The sequence below is a fragment of the Nyctibius grandis genome, chromosome 10 (genome assembly GCF_013368605.1).
Source record: "Nyctibius grandis isolate bNycGra1 chromosome 10, bNycGra1.pri, whole genome shotgun sequence".
Classification (NCBI taxonomy): Eukaryota; Metazoa; Chordata; class Aves; order Nyctibiiformes; family Nyctibiidae; genus Nyctibius; species Nyctibius grandis.
In genome coordinates, this window is record NC_090667.1 from 23,091,436 (window position 1) to 23,110,597 (window position 19,162).

A 19,162-nucleotide genomic window follows, 5' to 3' on the forward strand; every position below is an offset into this window, starting at 1 on the left:
CGGGGTATGAGTACTAATTGCTTCAGAAATACAAAGAAACAGATATCTGGTCTTGCTATTATTCTGTTTTTTCTAGTCACTAGGAGAATTGCAGTGCTTCCAACCATGTTGGATTTTTTTGAAGCGTTTAAGTAGATGAGAATTCAATAGATCGAGGCGGCTTATTTAACAAGTCCGTTCAGTTCCTTGTCAGACTTGCAGCTCTAGCGCAGGCCCAACCAGGATTCCTGAGTTCTGCCAAAGATTTCCAGTGTGAGTTGGGGAATTCATTGAACCTCTTGGAATTGATTTTTTTTTTTTTTTCTCTTGACTGCAGAGGAGAGATGATGTTTTATCTAGGAGTAAAACAGCCTTCCACACCAACCTAGAAAGAACGTGTTTCTTCTTTCTGCTAAGTACTGTGGATTTTTCAAGTGAATGACACTGTTGGTCATTTGACCCACTTTGGTGATTACTGCTCCCACCAGTTTCTCTATTAGGACTTGTTGACTCCAACACAAGATTAGTATGTGTGTCACTAGTAAAATGGTAGTAAGTGAATGGAGACTCCCCTTCACACATCACTCTGTGCTTGTTTTCCCTGCAGGAGGAGGAACACTGATCCTGTCTGTGCAAGCCTGCAGTCTGAAATTCTGAAGTGCTACCAAGAAAACAAGCGTGAAGTGCTTAAATGCTCAGAGCTGGCTAAGGAATATCAGCGCTGTGTTAGTGCAGCCCAGAAGGTAACAAAAGCTCCCCTGTTGTACTTGCTGGCTTTGCTGTCTTGTTTTGCATGGTGTCTTCTGGGAAGTGTTTCTGAGAGCTGTGGTATCTGTTAGTCAAATTGCTATGTTCATAGGAGACAAATTTTCCTTGGGATCTATTTTCCCACATTTCCCAGTCATACTGTGCTATGTCCCAACTTCACTCCCATCAGTGGCTCCTGTTGTACTGAGCTGCCACCAAAACAGTCACACCAGTGCTCCTAGGTTTCAAAGTCAGTCACAATGATTCTCCCAAGTTTTGCCTTCTTGGATGCTGTACTCTGCAAACGGTAGGCAAATCAATTTTGTCAATGTTGGCAACATTTTGAATGAGCTCTAAACATACTCCAGTTATGGGACTTTGCAGTTGGAGTTCTTGCTTCCTTTCATTCCTGCATGTGGAAAGCTTCTTTACTGGACAAAGCTGCTGCCTCTTAAGAAAATTGCACACTCCTAAAAGCTGTTCGTCTTGTGCGGGGAGCCAGCAAGCCTTATGGCTCTTCCTTCAGAGATGCAGAGCCCTAGTAGATTCTGTTGATGCCTTAGGACAGTGGCTGCTCAGTACCTGGGAAGAATTTCTGTCTATTGCAGCAAGTGTAGAGTAAAGGAAAAATGAAGTATTTGGACATTACTACTAGGATATGGTCTTGGGAAAAAGCTGGGTGGTAAGACATAAGCTGCTGTTTGGGATGTCTGGAGTGTGAAGGATGCTGGACCCCAGGTGAGAATTCAGTGGGTCAGGTGTCCCTCAAGAGCAGGCTTTCCTTTTTTTTGGGGGGGGGTGGGGGAGTAGAAGATTCTCTAAAAGGTGCTGAGACTGTAGTAAGGTGGATTTGGGGAAAAGGATGGAGCCTTCTGGGAATAGAAAACTGAGACTCCTCTCATGGGATTACTAATGCAAAGGGTGGGGGAGAGGTGGAGATTTCATAGAAGCAGTCTTTCTCTGTCGCATTAGCATTGTGAGGGGAAGCTGTATGCCTGATTTAAGTATAACATGAAACAAGCTGCCAGCCGGCTCCCAGAAGAAGCCTGACAGAAGGAGATGGGAAAATTGTCAGGATATATTAGACCAAATGTTGTTGCTAGTCCTAGTGGAATTTTTTTCCTTCCTGTTTACAAAGAAGGTCTTTGTATGTCTGCAAATCAGCAAGGTTAAAGCTGCCAGGGAAAGGGCTTTTCTCTGATATCTTTAAAGTCCCCAGCTCCCAAAACGTGTGGTTTCTTTTTCTTTCTCAGTTTTAAAGTAAAGCGGTGCCTGTGCTGCCGCTGCACAATCCATGCCCTCTGTTGCTGTGTGCAGAGCGTTGGCACGTGTATTGCCAGCCTCTGTTACCTGATGCTTCCTCCTTGCCTCCTGTAAATCAGGCTTGTAGCCTTTTCGGTGGAGTATATCTTTAGCAAATGCATTTACCAATACATCTTTATTGCATGCAGCGCGGGCGGAATGTGATTACCAAAGAAGACAGATTGCATTAAACTTCAGCATATTTGCAAGCTGCAGCTCCAACCCGCCTGAGAAAGGATCTGGGATGCTGCCAGCCCTGAGCCCCAGCCTGACATTATTAAAGAATAAATTGGAAGCTAAATGACTGGTAACAGCAGAGGGCAGTGAAATATCCTGTTAACTTGGATCTTTTTTGGATTTGTGTGGTGGTGAGGTTTTGTGGTAGCTTTTCTTTATAAACTGAAAATTGAGGTCGTCTTGATTCCCAGAGTGTTCGGTGAACTTAAGAAATTTTTTTCCCCCACTGTTACAGAAACTTCCTGGAAGGAGCAGTGCATAGGACATTAATTTGCTGTGGGTGATGACAATGTGGCAGAAAATCTCCTTGCTATGTTTTAAGGAGGGGCAAGAGAGGCTAAGGAATAGGTAACTAAACCTTACAGCTAGATATAGGCGCTAGAGGGTTCTGCAAGTACAAATTCAAGTAAAACTTGTGTAAGGCAGTACATCTGTAGTTTCATTTGTCCCAGGACAGTTCAAGCCCTGACAATTTGCCTCACTGCTCTTACTGAGTCCTCTGACTTCTGAGATATATGGAGCAATCACAAGCTGTTGCATTTTTTCATTAAGGACTAAAACTCCCTCCTCCCTTCCCCTTTTAAGCTGTTATTTTTCTTTAAGTTTAAATTAGCATCTTCTACCAAATGGCTTTCTGTCTCACGCACTTCTCATTCAGGAAATTCAGGTTGGAGGCATGTGGGAAAGAGAGGCCAGAATCTCTTGATTTCTTGGACGTTTTTTTCCTTTTTTTTTTTTTAAACACAATTTGTTTTCCAGTACAAGAGGTTGTTGTAATCAAAGCTGGATGTGTGACTTCAGCTCACTTGCACGCTGGTGATTTGTTCTTCTGCTTTTTGCTAAAGATTTTATAAGGCTTGGTGAATATTCTTTAATGAAGCATCTGGTTCTCTGCAAGTTCCTTTTGATGGCTGGTAAAAATGTCTCCAGGGCATGGTATACATTAGACTCGGAGAAAGCAAGCTCTAGATTTCTAGGCTGAAAATTACAGCTTACAGTGGATGAGAATAATTCTTCGCATCTTCCCCCTTACTGTGTGTGTTTGAGACTGTTCCTTTGGGCACCCATTTCCTTTTGCCTATTGCTGTGCACATCTCTGAGCCGGGAGCTGAGATACACCCTCAGTTACTTCTGCCCCACGGACAAATATATCAGATAATCATTTCACGAGTTTTGAAATTTATTTTCTACTCATTTCCTGTACAGGCCCTATTGCTGGAACAGGTTACTTTATTGTAGTGCATGGTAGGGGTATAACTGACGTTACCTGTTTTGTATGTTTTCTGGCCATCAGTGCGTCTTTTGTAGTGAAGGGAGAGAAATAGGCACTGCTAGAGCATGGCGCATCTGATCCTAAAACAGCCATCTGAAACAGGTCAGCTGAATTGCCATCCACAACTGAATATTCCTCTCTGCCACTTGGGAGGCGCATCCAGACCGTGAACTCCAAAGTTAATGCCAGTAGTGGGATGTTCATAGAGCTATGGGAGCAGGATCCTGCTCTGATTGTCCACTTTGTAGCTAGTATGCTTTCACCTTGTCCTGCCTAACCTGCTCACTAACTTTGCTGGTTTTACCATCCTGAATGTTAAGTTTTGGTTGTGTTGCCATTGGCTTGCTGCAGCGGCGTCTGCCCACTGAGGCTCTGGGTTGGTTGCTGTTTCCTGTGCTTTGCTCATGTGGAAGCTCTCTGACTTTAGAGTATGTTACTGTAATGTCTCCTGTTTAATTTAGGAGTGTTTTATCTTTTCTGGTGGTCTGTTTTCATGGCTCTGCAGAACTTCAACTACAGCATAAAAATCGCTGGCTTTAAATCTAATAAAAGCTGGGATAATGGGACAGATGTGGGAGGGGCAGTTCCCATTGTGTCTTTTAAAATTGCCTGTAGTTTATTGACCGCAAGTTTCACCAAGAGCTACTGCTGCCGTTAGATAATGAGAATTGAAAATTGCTGCTGTTGTTTCCCCAAGGTTTTATCTTGTGCCAGCGAGAAGAGGGTGTGGAAGGAAAAGGAGAGTGGGCAGTGGAAATCTGCGTAATTTCTTACTTTGAGTCCAGATGGAAGGGAAAACAAATGATTTTTTTTTTAAGTCTGAGTCCTGTTAGTGAAGTGCTCCCCTTCCCCTGCAAACATGCACTCGCATGCAAGCGTTTCAGAATATTTGTGACCCATTCTGCTTCCCTTACGTTCTGCTCACACCAGTAGGCAAATCTGACTTTCCATCGAATTTTAATTGCTTATTTTGTTGTGTAATTGGTGGTTATACTAGGGAATCTTCAACCAGCTGCCACTTGAAAAATGTGGCCTCTGGTGACCATATATTAACATGATTTGAGGTTTCAAACAGAACCTGCTTTTTGTAACTGTGTACAGAAAAATGTCTGTTAGGGAAGAGCATGTATCCCTTTCTTTCCAAGTGTTTTCTTACTGTCTCTAGGTGCCTGCCTTTCACAGAAGGACCAAGGTGAAATTTTTGCTCTCTAGCTCCTGGCCAAACCAAGCTGTAAAGAGCTGCATACTCAGACACGTGTATTCCCTTGTCAATAGAAGCTGTATACATTGAGCTAGGAGCCGTTCATAATTCTGCACTCTTTCTCCCTATTCTGCGTCCAGCTTCTCACAAGTCTGCTATTCATAACAGACAAAGGTAAACCTACTGCTATTGAGGCTTTAGGGCTTGTCTACATAAGGAAATTACGGTGCAATAAGCTGGTGAGTGAGTTTATGGTACAGCAACTTCTCTGTATATGAACATTCTGGGTTTGTAATGGAAGTGCAGGGAAAATTCACACTCGTTTACTGTGAGTCACTCCTGCTATGCAAACAAGCCCTTGCAAAACACTGATTGTCTGGATTTCAACGGAGGCAGACTTCTAACATAACCATGAGTCGACTGCATTCTCCTTTGCCCTTGACTGTAATAAAAAGTAATGTGGTCAATTTACTGCACCTACTTTTCCAAGTGATCCCTGGGAAAGCCCAGTTCCCGTTTGGCACACACAGCGGAGCATTGCCACTCTGCTGGAAGTTTGTCTCTAATCTGTGGGCAGTGACCTAGATGACTGAGAAGATGCCGCAGGTAGCCGTGCAGTGTCCCATCCTGATAGAGTGGTTTTGCTCAAGCATTTTGGGTCCTGCTGAAGCGTGGCCTGCTGGGAGCTGTCATTTCCACAACCTGAATCTCTCTCTGCTTAAGAGAAACAACTTTGGGATGTGTTGGATGCCATGGGCTGCACTGCAGGTATCTCTGATCATTCTGGATCATTAGGCTCTTGTTAAAGAGTTTTTTCCATTCTGATGGATTGCAAAATACTTTATATATTGTGTACTTCTTGGGGTAAAGAGCAGCAGTCAGTGATGTGACTGAGGGAAGAAAGTTTTGGCCAGGTAGCGAGGTCCATATCTGTACTTGAGAAATGCCAGGATTTCTCCTCCCCTGGGATTCTGCAGAGGTAGATCTTAGCTGTTGAAGTCTCATCAAGGAGATATAAATATATCACATGGTATGTTACTTGAAATGTGGTATATCTTACTTGGAAGGCTTTAGGGTTGTCTGAGCTTTCTGAAATTCAGCTTTGTAGTTTCAAATAAATCTGTGTTTTGTATCTGGAGGATGATATGCGCAGCCATCCTCAGCCAGGTGTGTGCCTGCCCTGCCTTTTGTCAGTTGGTCCTTGCTCAATGCAAACATATCTGTAAAGCGTTTTTTTTTTTGCCTTCTCTGTAAAGTCAATTCTCTCTTTTTTTTTTTTTTTTAAATCTTTCTCTCTTCCAACCTTTATTTGTGCAAATGCTGTGGTGATAACACTATTGGAGGAGTTTATGACTCAATAAATGGCCCCCACAAGGGAGTCGATGGAGAGGCTGCAAGCTGCAGGCAGCTGCTGTTTGTTTAGTTGTAAACACAGAGGAGAGCAGCAGTGGATTAACTGTACCCAAGCATACCCTGACCTGTTATTTGCAAAGGTGAAAAGGATCCATATTTTGCTTCTAATTGTAAAGGATGGAAACAGTTATTGTTTTGATTTTTAAGGCAGAAGTTCTTGGTTCTGGCAAGTCTTGGGTCCATACACAACACTTCATATCCTCAAGAGTTCATCAGTGGATAAACTAAAAATATAGAGCTGTCTTGAAAGGACATAAACTGCCATCCTAATATACGAGGCAAGTCCCGGAGTAAAATGCTGGCCTACTTAAAATGGAAATGGCTGCTGCCTATACCTGGTGTTTACGAAACTGGAGGCATAAGTTCTTTATTTGCTCTGTGTCTCAGCACTGCACAAAGATCCTACATGGATCTACTGTATTGAACAGGTTTCTCTAGTTCTGTGCTCTCTGTATGGTGCGTTAGGCAGCGTTTTCCTGAGAACTGTAGCCTGTATTCAGTCGGGCTTATCTAGTATGGGAAGTAGTTGCCTGGGGGTGAGAGTGTGTTGTGATACATCATGCTGTTTTAATGCCAGATTTTTTCACAAAAGATTTGTAGCACTATGTTGGCAAGTTGGAAGTGGAAATTCTTACTCAGATTAATTCTGGGAGACTGATGACCAAGCAGTCTTGGACAGAAAGAAGTTGATTTCCAATTTTTAAACTATGTGTTTTGCTGCTGAAGTTAGATTGAAACAGATCCACAAAAATTGCTGTCGGTAGCAACTGCTGGTTAGAAGCACAAGGTCAGTGGTCAAATGCCTTCAGACTCCCAAGAAGTTCCAAAATAGCCCTGACTTCCATAACTTCCGTGCTAATGTTAGATCCATTCTCTGGCAACTTGGCTATAACTTGGGAAATTGTATCAGTGATGCCAAAGTCTTCATGACAAACTGGGGAAACCAAAGATTTGTTACGCTCCTTGTTGGTCATCGTCTGCGCAGGATGGTTTCCTGCTACATGCAGTTTGCAGTTTCCACACACCATCCATCAGCTACTTTTGCTAGCAGGCCTTGGGGCTGAATACCTTGAGGACTAATAGGATTTGAAGCCTTCACCAATCAGCTGAATGTGTGTGGATAGCATGTACAGGGGTTGTTCTGGTGGCGTTGGTCCCAATCCAGTGGAAGAGTGGCTACCAAGCAAGCAAGACTGCTCTCAGTAGCCCTTCTTTGCAGTGCCAAAGAGAACTTGGGAAGTTAACGAATGATGGATGAGCTCTCCTATTAGTAGGACGCCAATCCTTTTCTCGTCAGAACTATGGCATGTTGGAGGAGAAGGCTTGGGGAAGTTGCCCTGATGCTGCTTGCTAGTGTTTGTTCTCTCCACAGAGCCTCTCTGTCCAAGGCTGTGGAGCATTCATCTGTTACAAAACCTAAACTTTGTGAGGAGGTTTCTTTCTGCATCGTGCCTGCATCGTTTGTGGTTTTCATCCCCATGTGACACTGTCTGCTCAACAGGCCTCCTTGTCTGGAGATATTTCCTAGTATACTTGTGATGTATCCAAAGCAATTTAAAGCTATCAGTCCTAGCTAGACCTTCTCAAGCCAGTTTAAGTAACCTTTCTGGGCAGCAGTGCTTCCAGTATAGGAACAAGACACGTTGAAGTCAGCATGTTACAGTGATCTGAATATAGCGCTAGAGCTAGCTCTGCTGCTGCTACTTTCATCTGTTGGCAAAAAACTTTCTTTTCGTTATAACATCTTTTTTGTTAGAGGCCTTTGTTTTGGGGCCTTTTAGAGCCTTTCACCAACTCTTAAAGACCTCTGCACTCACAGAAGCTGTCCAGAAAGCCAACGCTTGTTATAATTAGTGTTTGTTACCTTTGTAATGTGAGGGAAGCAGGTAGTGAACCCTTGAGTTAGGTTGTGCTGCAATGTCTCGTATATCTTCTTGTTTCTGAAGTTGGAGAAGCGTGCTGCTCTACTGTGTTAAGTCTGAGTGTGCATCCAGAAATGCAGACAAAATTATTTTGACAGTGCATTCACTCTTTGTCCCTGCTGAATGTCTGTTTGTCCAGTATAAATGGATTTCAGGATCAGCCAACCTCCAGCTCTGAATTAGTCTAATACAGTATGGTAGGTAGGGTTTAGAGGTCATTTTGCAAGCAGCTGGTTCCCTGCATATATTAGGGGGAATGATTTTCAAAATAATGCTGTTGGAAAGCTGTTGATTTAACTTTTCAAATATCTGTACACTGTAAAATCTCAGCTCTTCTGCCTCTGTCCTTCAAGCTCTCTGCTTGCCCTCTGCCTGCTTATCTTTCTGTCATTTCTGATTACCTTTACCTATCTGCATCGGCATTCTCTCCCACTCAGTTTATCAGTCCACGTTTGCTGCCCACAAGGACTGGGTTTATTTTTCTGAGCAGCTTATCTGTTGGGTTACTTCACTGAGCTGTGTAACGGAAGGCTAAGGGTTACTTGATTCGGTCTATTAGTAAAGCGTTATTACACTGTTCTTTTATTGGGGGACTGGGAGCTCTGAGCAATCACCGCTCCATCTGCTGCGTTTTTGTGTCTTGCAGGTACCTAGTTTCCTTCTCGGAATGAACTTAACACTGCTGAAAGAAGATCATGAGTTTGGTTTTGTTTTTTTTTTTTTTTAAACTCCTGAAGAGGTTGAAATGTGCACAGTGATCATTCCAGCTTCCTCTCTGTGGAGCGTGTACTTCAATCCTGACCTGATCTAAGTGTTTCATATGGAAATGGAGAATGCTTTTCTTCATTTACTTGTTCTCTGGATTCCTCTTCGAGTTTGCCAGTAAGGGGGATTTCAAGTGTTCTGGTGATTTATAGGCTGTGGACACTGTGTTAAAAACTGAAGGGAGCACCCACTTATCCAGGTCATGGAAGCCTGTGGCAGGTGGCAGTGTCCTTCTGACAGGTCTGAGGTGCTACCTTCCCATTACAGTTACTTGCACCTGTACAGGCTCCTGGATCTTCAAATCTCCTTTCTGCTTGTTTGAAGTTTCATTCACAATAGATATCCTCAGGAAATCAGATAACTGAACAAAAAGCAAGCTTAAAAATTTGTGAGATGATAGCAGCTGCAGCGTTTTTTCCCTTTTCATTGAGACCATACTGCTGTAAGACTTTTACATTTGTCATATTTTCTGAATGATGTTTCCTGCTCATGACTTGCAGTTCTTCTGAGTTTATTCTCTTCTTTAGTACTGTGTGGTGTCCCAGCCCAGCTACTTAAGCAATTAAGTTTCTGTCTAGGGGACACTTTTGCTCTTTAGATGTTATGTTAACAGCACCTTCTTTCTGTTCTTGAGGCTTTTCTATGTAGCGATTTCTTGACTATTGTGGAAATAGGTAAGTAGTATTGGACTGAACTGATTTGTGGGTTCTGTATAGCTGCCTGTTAGGGGGTCAGACAAGCAGTGCCCAGCTACATGATGGGTCCCTGCACTGCTGCTGTTTACAAGATACTCTTCTACGAGAAGCTCTTTGCTGACAGGACTGTAAGCCTTTGGATCAAGGGTTGAAACAATAGTGGGCAAAGTGGTTATCTGCATGCTTCAGGATCAGCGAGAGGTTCAGAAGAAAAGTATAAGTAAACACATCTTTGTGGTATAAACTTCAGGAAGAACTGTGTAATTTAGAGGAGTATATTGGCATAAGATTAAAAAAAAATCAGAAAGTTTCTAAATATCAAAGAATTGAGGTTTTTATCTTCTGGGTGAGGCAGCAGGGAAAGTAATATACTCTGTTTCAGTTATGTACTTGATAACTTTATGAAAGAAGTTCTTTGACAGAACAGGAGAATTTCTGGTTATAATATGATATGGAGACTTGTTGATCTCTCCAAGGGAACTGGAAAGGAGACTGAATTACTGTTTGTTTGTCCCAGCTCAATGCCATCTTAATTCCGTGTTTGAGCACTTCTGCTGATTCTTTTTCATGGGTGGAAGGAGGGAGAAAATGTATACTTCTTTTGAGGCACTGGCTGCAGCTAAACACAGTGTGTCGGTAAATTATATGGGTACTTCTAATGATCCTCTGGGCGCTCTGACGCTTGACTACTGTGTCTTCTCATGGATTCAGGTGTTCACCAATTGCAGAGTTTGAACACAAAAGCTTCCCTCAGGCCTTATCAGCAGGAACAGTTGAGAGCTTTTGTCTTCAGTAGTGCTGAAGGTGGCCTGCTTAGGATTGTCATCATTTAACAAGCTCCATAATATTTCTGGGCCTTAGGATGATGGCAGTACTGTTTAACTTCCTGTGGCACGTCAAAGTTGTGTTTTGTCTTTTAGTACCAAGCCTAAGTGGGTTCAGGAGTGTCCTGAGGCTCAGGAAATCTTCTCAAGTCTTGTAGAAGTACACAGCCATTGAAACATATGTTGGACACTGTGATCCAGGTAGGATTCTTCCCAGCTGTGTGTACCTTGAGCTGAGTCAATGAGGGCACTATGATAGGGCTGGAGTGCACTAAAGAAATTTTTGTGGAAAGCTTGTACTGCACCAGTGACCACCATATTGTTCTGTAAAAGTCAACCTGGAAGCACCTGTACAGACTCCAGATTGACCTCTCTGGAGCAGAAGCTGGTTCATTGCTGAGGATAGACAAGGTGTAATGTTCTAATGAATTTCCCTCTTTCCAGCTTTTACCAAATGTCTGAGGCACATAGAGTGCCACTTTGTTCAAGAAGAACAAGCATTTTGGAAGCTGTTAAATGTGAAAGTCATACTTTGCTCTAGCTGATGGGGGGTTTATGTGCACACAAAGCTGTGGCATGAACTTGAGACAACAGAATGCTCTCAAGTTCCTTTTTTAATGCAGTATCAAATGTATGCTGGTTGGGAGATGAGCAAGAGAGGTCCCAGGCTGCGTGAGACAGTTCCTAGTGCCTTCTTGTTTTGCTGAGCCTTGACATTTGCTGCAATAGAGCCCCATAAAATGCAGGAAAGTCTCTCCAGTCATGTAGGTGTATTAGCAGGTTTCTTGCACTGATGGATTAGAGCCAGGCTGTGTTCAGTAAATGTGGATAAATAATAAAAGGTGAGACTGTGTGCAGTGATCCCAGGTCTCCTTTCTCCAGCTGCCGCCTCCTGTCTGTTTGCCGGGAACCTTTGCACAGGCAAACGGCTTTGCTTGAGAGAACAGGCTATGCACTGTTTTCTGACATAGCCAAAGGTGGCTGACACAAAGCCAAAGGAGAGCTGCTCTCTCAGGGACTGAAATGTCAACAAAGATGTTGTACTGCCTTGCAGGGCCCTGACTTGCTTTTGTATAAAAACTGAACAGATGTTGGAAGGTCAGGAGCTTTGCCATATACAGAGCAGCCCCTGGAGAGCAGGGCAGAGCCTGCTTAGGTGTCATGGGTAACAGTGTTCTGGGTTTAATGTGCCAGCATTTCCCCTAAATATATGGCTCCCCACTAACCCTGTATGGAGTTTTACCTTGAATTAAGGAAACAAAACTCACGTAACCATGTTGTGCGTCTGTGAGCCTGATTTCTGTCCCACTCTGTGCTTGCTCTGAACCTGCTGGCGAGTTGCAGTGATGTTCCTCAGAAGGCACAAAGGCTCTGAAGTAATAAGTTCCTGTATATCTTGTGAAAGCAGGCAATTAGGTGGAGGGAAGGGACCCCAGCGGTGCTTGTGCAGGGGGGGAATGGTATTGACTCACCCTTTATTAGACATCAGTTTGGTCACAGAGGAGCTTAACTTCGAGACATGAATCTGGAGCAATCCAAGTGCCTTCAGTTCCGCTTCTGAAACTGCTTATTTCCACTTGAGGACTCCAGCTTGCCTAAATGTTTGAGGAGGTGACTTGTACTTACCACTATAATCAGCTTCATTGGAGAGACTCAACAAGGGTGGCACTGCAGCAACTGAGGAAAGAGAGCAGCCTTGTTTTTAGGGATTGTCCTTTGGAATATGCCTTCTCTGTCCAAGTATCGCTTTCCTTTTTTGTTTTTGAGAAATGGAAGCAAACCCCCTTGTTGCAAGAGGACACTACAGAAAGGGCCCAGCTTTCAGAAGTTAATAGCCTGATCCTTTAATGCATGTCGTCTTATTTTAGGATGAGATAAAAGATACAGTATTAGATGTGAGCAACCTGAAAGAAGAAAAGAGCTCATGGATTTAAGGTAGCTTGTGCTCTTGATTACTGCACCTTCTTGTGTTGTTCAGTCAAATGTTTCATGCTTGGGAAATTTAAGCTCTGGGAACCAGAGCAACTGCTGATCCTCCCTGGCCTCAGCACTTTCTCCTGCTGATCAGCGGGCAGGCAGTTGTCAGTTCCTTGGTAGCTTGTTTTTGCTGCTGCATGTTGAGGCAGGACAGCAGTTGAGATGGGGGGAAGAGGAAACTTGGCAATGTTGTGCTCCTGTGTCCAAGGACTAGTGCGATGGACAGCTGTGTTTGAGTGGAAAAGCCTAAGATTTGTCAGCTCACAGGTGGGTACACAGTGTGGTTGTTGGCTCTGATGTGGGTGGCTAGCAGTCCTTGTTCAGAGCTTGGTCACAGGGTCAATGGCTTTTGACCATCTTTTTCAGTCTCTGCTGGTCACTCTTGTCCATTAAGCCCACTTTGGCATGACTGACAGAAGCTTATGCCAAAGCTTAATGGGAGCAGGGTGTAGTAGTTGTGGAGTGTGGCCATTGAGGAATTGCTCCTGTCAGCAGGTCTGCCTGTGGGCTTTGGGCAGTATAGCAGGGGATTGTATTTGTAAAGTTTTCACAGGCCCTGTGAGTACAGTGATAGACTTTGAAACATGGTTTCCTCTGTGCTCTGCTTTCCCACAAAATCTTCAGGCATGATCCATGAAGGAGTGTGAAATATATTCAAAATCCCACTGCTGCCTTTTTCTCACAGTCAGCAGGGTTGTGCTTTCTTCTCCGGTGTGGAGTTGTTTGCTGTTGAGAATAAGCAGTCTCTCTATTTTCTTGTGATTCCTTACCTCTCTTTGGGACGTGATGCCATCAAGAAAACCAGCTGTTCCAATCTGAGAGTCTGCCTCTGCCTTCATGCTCTCTTGTCGATTGTGTTGAATCAATGAAGTGTTGCAATACTATAGAGAAAAGGGGGATGTGAAGAAATAAAGAGTGAGATCTCACAGCAGGAATGTATAGAAGAGGATTCATATCCTGTGACACAGTTCACAGTGGCTGTGTCTGGAACTGGATCTGCTATAACAGAAATCCCCTCATGGAAACTTGCATCTCAGATCCAAATCCTTGCTTCACTAAGTTGTGGGATCTGAGAGTTCCCACGCAGAGAAGAGAGCTAGCTAATCTGAGCATCTGGGGAGACCTGACAAGTCCTGTCTGCTGCTGCTGGGAAAATGGTGGCTTTGATAGGTGCTATGGAAAAAAGTATTTAAAGGAGAGAAGTAAGGGAGATAATCCCTGGATACCAGCTGTAGCAGAAGGGTAAGGTTCAAAATATTCTTCTGGTAAATCCTGCGAATTGCAGTTCTGACTGTCTTAATATCTTGAACCACTGTCTCAAACCTTTGTCAACATCGGCTTTTTGCCTGTGACTCTTGGATTCAGTGGCGTCTCTGTTCAGCCAAGAAAACTGCCAGGTTGTGCTTTGACTTTGGTTCCAGCTGTTCAGTGCAAAAAGCTTTCATTGCTGCTATGAAAAGCTTTTCTTAAGGGACAACATAAAGCAGTAGGAGTGTTGTGGTGCTTGAAGGTTGAGGTAGGCATCTTCCCTTGAGGAGAGTCTTCTGAAGCGCAGCAACAGCAATCTAGTACACTGTCATGTGGATAAAAGGTTATAAGGATTGTGCATTAATCTGTAGCTGTCTGCAATTAATCTCCCCAGCAGGTAACTGCATCTGGGTCCTGCCTGCTCTTCCTCATGATCCTTGGTTCTTGCTCCATCTTTGTTCTCGCTTTGCTCTCTCCATTGGTACTTTCTTTGGCTTCATCAGTTTTGATTTGTACTTGACCAATGTACCCGGTCCACCCTGACAGCAGGGTGGTAAGTTCACACCATACTATGTGTTTCACTGCAGTCATGCTTGTGTTCTTCCTGATAATTGCCTCAGAATCAACAGCTGGAAGCGTTTCTTGATCTTAGCACAAATTCCTCAAGTGCCACTGAAGTTTTGATGAGCTTCTGGAATTGAGTGTTGTAGAGCTGTAAGAACCTGTCCTTCTGATTTCTGACTTGGCATTTCTTATTTGCAAGTTTACTTTTAGGTATGCACTTGATTACCTTTCCGTCTCTTTTTTTTTTTTTCCTTTTTTTAACATAGACCAACAACATCTTAAGGTTTTCAAAATTGTTCCCTTGAGGTTAACTACCTGGAATCCTTGTCTTAAGCTTAAAAACACCAGGAATTTGCCATATTGGGTAGTATCTAGAAACATGCAGCATTGAGGAATCCCCATTTTTGACCCACTGGCAACAGAATCAAGTGCTTTATAGCACTGCCAAGTTATTTTCTCCGTGGTATTTTTGTTGTGGTGGTTTTTTTTTTTTTAATTTTGCTTTGTGGCATGCTGAATTCAAGATCGTTAGGAATGCCATGCTAGCACTGGGGTGGGTCTCCATTAGGTCAGGACAGTGTGTAGCAAATGTTTGAACTGTAGGCAAGGACAAATTGTTATAGTGCTTTTCTGTGATGTTCTGTGATTGAAATTCAAGCTGTGCGTATTTTATGTATTTTCTAAACTATGTGTGGCTCGGTGACATCACTGTAAGTGAGTGATATCTTCACGACCTAACATAAGCAGTTTTGGCCACCTATAGGATTTTTCTTGTAGTATGTACAAGCAAGCTAGGCATATGCTGTTGCCTGCTTTGCTACCTCCTCCTACTTCTGTATCTTTATTTACTCAACTTTTTCTAGAGTCTGGGCTCAGATTTTTCCTTTCCCTCTGTCTTAATTTTTTTACCTGTTTCCTTCCAGTGTCTCTGCACCCTCTCCCTCCCTTCCTCCTCTTCTCTCTTCTGTCCCCTTCGTTTGCATCCCTTTCATTTTAAAGTCTGTATTGGAGCTGACACCAGGCTGCCTATTCACTGCAGCACTGAACTGGCAGTTTGGAAAGAGGAGGCTGCAGTTCCCTCAGGGAGCAAGACAGAGTTCAGGGTCTGCCTTATTTTTAAATATGCATCTGAACATGACTGATCAGAGGAGCAAAGAAGTCTTTGGGTTCTGAGTACTGGAAGCTCATAAGGACATAGAGTAATCCTCTGCATCCCTCAGTGCTCCTCACTGAACATAAAAGCTGCTTGGCACAGGGGAGTTTGACTCCAGGAAACACGGGTAAGATTCAGAGACTCCATGGAAGGAGGGTAGAAAGGTGTAGGTGCTTGTGTAAGCCTCACACCTTCTTTTTCTGCTTCAGCTTCTTTCTCATCCTGTCAGATTTACGGACTTTTTTTTTTAACCCTGAAGGATCCCAAAGTAGATTACCTAAGAGTACATCAACCTTGCAGGATGCTGTTTGCCTTGGGCAAGTAAAAGACTGATGACTGATCATCACGCTGGTGCAGTGATGGGACAAGCTGGGGTATCCCAGTTCCATGTTCTTATCACAACCAATGCCATGACAAGATACCAGAGACGGATTTGCAGGTTTCCCAGTGTGAGTAGCAATTCTGCTAAGGCAGGTTATGTACCCAGCTGGTGAATTTCCTAAATGGCTTTGCTGTGCAACTCCAGCTGCTGGCATCTGCTCAGGCAGCACAGTGATGTAGTCACCTAAAGGGAAAAAAAAAAAGGCAGATGCTTATCAGTCCAACACCTTTTGACAGCAGATTAGGATCGGAAGTGAAGGAGAGCATATTGAATTAAAGCTGAAGTCATAATTTTAGTTCAGACCAAATGTTTGTAGTTTGGCAGAATACCAGGGTCCTGACTTATGAAAATGTGTCACAGGGTCCCTCAGGACCATGGGAATGTCAAGACCTCTATTGGAAACCTTCTGTCAGCCACCTTACTTTCTGTGGCACAGGCTGATTTGGTTCGACATAGACACAGGGTAAAAACTGCTCCTTTCTGCAACATGTTGGATGTTTCTGATCCTTAAAGTGATCAAACCTGGTCTATGTAGCTGAGGGTGTTCAAGGGGATTGCAGCAAGAAGTGTGGGGAAGGCTGCAGGCTCAGCCTCTTCATGTTTTCTTTTAATATCATTGACTAGTGAGCATCCTAATCCATCAGAGATACCTGACAGTATCAGGACTCAATACCAGATAATTGTCAACTGGGGAAGTACAAAGACTACGTTCAGAGTAGGTTGAAGTAGGCTCTACTCTGGAGAGAGAAGAAATATACAGATTGAGGAGGCTACAGCTTAGTTCTTCAGAAATGCTCTAATAATCCTGGAATAACAAATTCTTTTGATTGGAGAGAAAGTCTTCTTGTAGGAGGATCTCAGTGTTTATGCTGTCTAACTTTTTTCTTTGACTTAAAGAAAAAAGTAGTAGTTAAGACTTTCCAGTTGGAGATGGGTGAAATGCTATGTGTGAATGATAGAAGAATTGACTGCTGGGGTGGATGAATTTGGCCTTCTGTTCTGATTCTGCCTTCTTTTTGCCAAAGGATCCGTTTTTGGACTCTGAGGTGTGTTCATTTGCTGTCCTTGTAACAGTTTGCTCAGTATTTATGTGGAAGAGGTTGTGCATTTGAAGTGGGTGAGGAATGGAAACAAGAGCTGGCACCGTGCAGCTGATTTCTTCTCTGCAGTGCTACATATTCAGTTGTCAATTTTTTTCTCTACTTTCTGAAAATTTTTGGTTTCTTCTTTTTGAAATAGCTGGTAAAGAGAGAGGATTCATTGCCTATGAGAAGGCTAGCTGGAGCCAGGTGGCAGATAAACCTTCCCCAGCTGTGTTCTTTCAGCTCCTCCCTGCCCTGAAGTTGTCTCTGGTGGAGCTTTGAGTCCCCTGGGTATGTCTGTCCGTGTACCCTGTCCTGCTGAGCAGCATTGTGAACACCATGGCTCATACACTGCAGTCCTGACTGGCATTATTCTTCCTCTTGGGCCTTTTCTGAATAGTCAAGCTGCTCATTAGATTGTAATTTTTTTCTGAAAAATTACATACCTCCACATTCTTGCCGGAACAAGGCTGTGTGTACAGGGGAGCTCTGGATAACAGGGTAGTAAAACCGCCTGAACTCTGTGCTCTAAGGTTGCACTGGTTGCTGCAGCCATTGAGGCTGTGCCAGTGCTGGGAGAATTCCTTGGGAAAGCAAACAAATTGCTACAACAATTCCGGCATGATCCTCTGTGACCTTGCTTTGCTGCGGTGGGGAACCGTTTCCAAAAAAGCAGTAGAAAGGATATGCCCAAAGATGCTTTAATGTGTAACTTAGAGTATTCAGGGTTTGACCCCAGGTCCCTAGAGGTAAAAGGCTGCTGTGTTAACCCCCCCACTTCATCTCTTGCCAAGTCTGAAAATCCAGGTTCTTAAGAGGAGCTGTTACTTGTATGACCTTCATGCGTGAAACAGTTTCTCTTTTAAAATGTTTTTTCCCCTTTATCAGTTATTCATTGAAGAGTCTCTTTGCATCTGTAGGATTTTGAAGGGTAGCTATTATTTTACCATTTTAATTTTCCCAGCTGTTCAAATAATTGTTTTAACCTCTCAGTGCCTGGAAATGCTTTTCACATCCTGGTTGCTCTACATTGTATTTCTTCAGTTTCATGTTTTAAATTACCAACAAATATTTTTCCCTATCCCAGATGGTTATTCTGTGACTTTCTTCTGTATAGGTTTTAAGGCTACATTGACCCGACCAACACTCTGGCAGCAAGGAACTCGTGAACTTCCACTTTGTGATATTGGGCTCTCACATCCTGTTTTTTGAGGGTTTTTGTTGTTGTTGTTCTCTCATCAACCCTGCCAAGCAGCTCAGTACTTGCAGATCCCGTTAGACCAGAACAAGCTGTGGTTATTCTCAAAGATCTTGCCACTGGCCTATCTGGAGTTGTATTTCACTATATATATGGAAAGGGCTCTGACAGAGACAATGAAGCCAGCACAGAATACATTGTCATCACACAGTTTTACAGGTATTAAAGTCAAAGCATTAAATATGGTAGTGGTTTCTCTAGCCTCGAGACAAGGCTGTGACAGCAGAGGACAAGGCAGAACTTCCTGCTGGTCTGGCAGGGGAGGCTGCTAATGGAGTTGCGTGAGGCACGCAATACCAGTGTTCCCAGCCTAGGGTGATGCTTGAAGGAGGAGGGCTGCACCTTTTGTGTCCCATCTGGGGCAAAACACTTCCATGTGGGAGTACCTCCAGAGCAGCAGTGTCTCATTTCATAGCATCAGTTTTCTTTTTGATATATATATTATTATTCTTTTTTCTTTTCAATGAGTGTTGCTTTTCTTGAGTATGTCTTTAACGGTCTTGCCATAGGGACAGAGGTAGAATTTGAAAATAAGTAATTATATTGTGATATTTTGGACTTATTGCTGTAGTTTCTCTTGCATGTTCTTCTCACGTGATCCAAAAGTTGCAAAAGGTGATTTATAATGCATCAAACTAAGCGTGAAACATCTGACTGCAAAACCTATCAATCTGATCCCATCTCTTTCTAGCCCTTTAATTAGGGAAGCCCTGCTGAAAAATGTACCCATCAGCTACTGAGAAATGGTGCATTCCTGGACCCTCAGTATAAATCTTGAGTTATTCAGGTGCCAAAATGCTGTCAGAACTGACAGATCTTAGAAAATACACCCACAGGCAGAACATTATCCATTATACTAGCACTGAGCAGTGGGCAGTGAGGAAAAATCAGCAGAGAACGTGTCTTTATCAACTTTAATTGGCTTTTCCCGTTGATAAAAATCAGTGTGCCCGGCAAGGAAGAGAACCTATCTCGCAGTTTGATCTTCCCATCCCAGAGCTGAAAGGTGCAGTCCATCTCCACTGATGTGTGATGTGGACTTGTCTCAGCACAGTTCCTAGCAGTACGGTGGAGCCTACAACCCACAGAGAAGGCTGCCAGTCTGTCCCCGGTGAGTGACCGTGTTTAAACAAGCGTGAA

At 43.4% G+C, this 19,162-nt stretch overlaps 1 protein-coding gene across 2 annotated transcripts in view; it reads left to right on the top strand.

Moving 5' to 3' along the window:
* Positions 1-19,162, top strand: part of CHCHD6 (coiled-coil-helix-coiled-coil-helix domain containing 6) — a 112,988-nt gene that overhangs the window by 75,155 nt on the left and 18,671 nt on the right. For both annotated transcript variants that reach the window (XM_068409289.1, XM_068409290.1), the window contains one exon: positions 587-722. In XM_068409289.1, the coding sequence (XP_068265390.1) occupies positions 587-722 (136 nt within the window). The remainder of the gene's footprint in view (positions 1-586; positions 723-19,162) is intronic.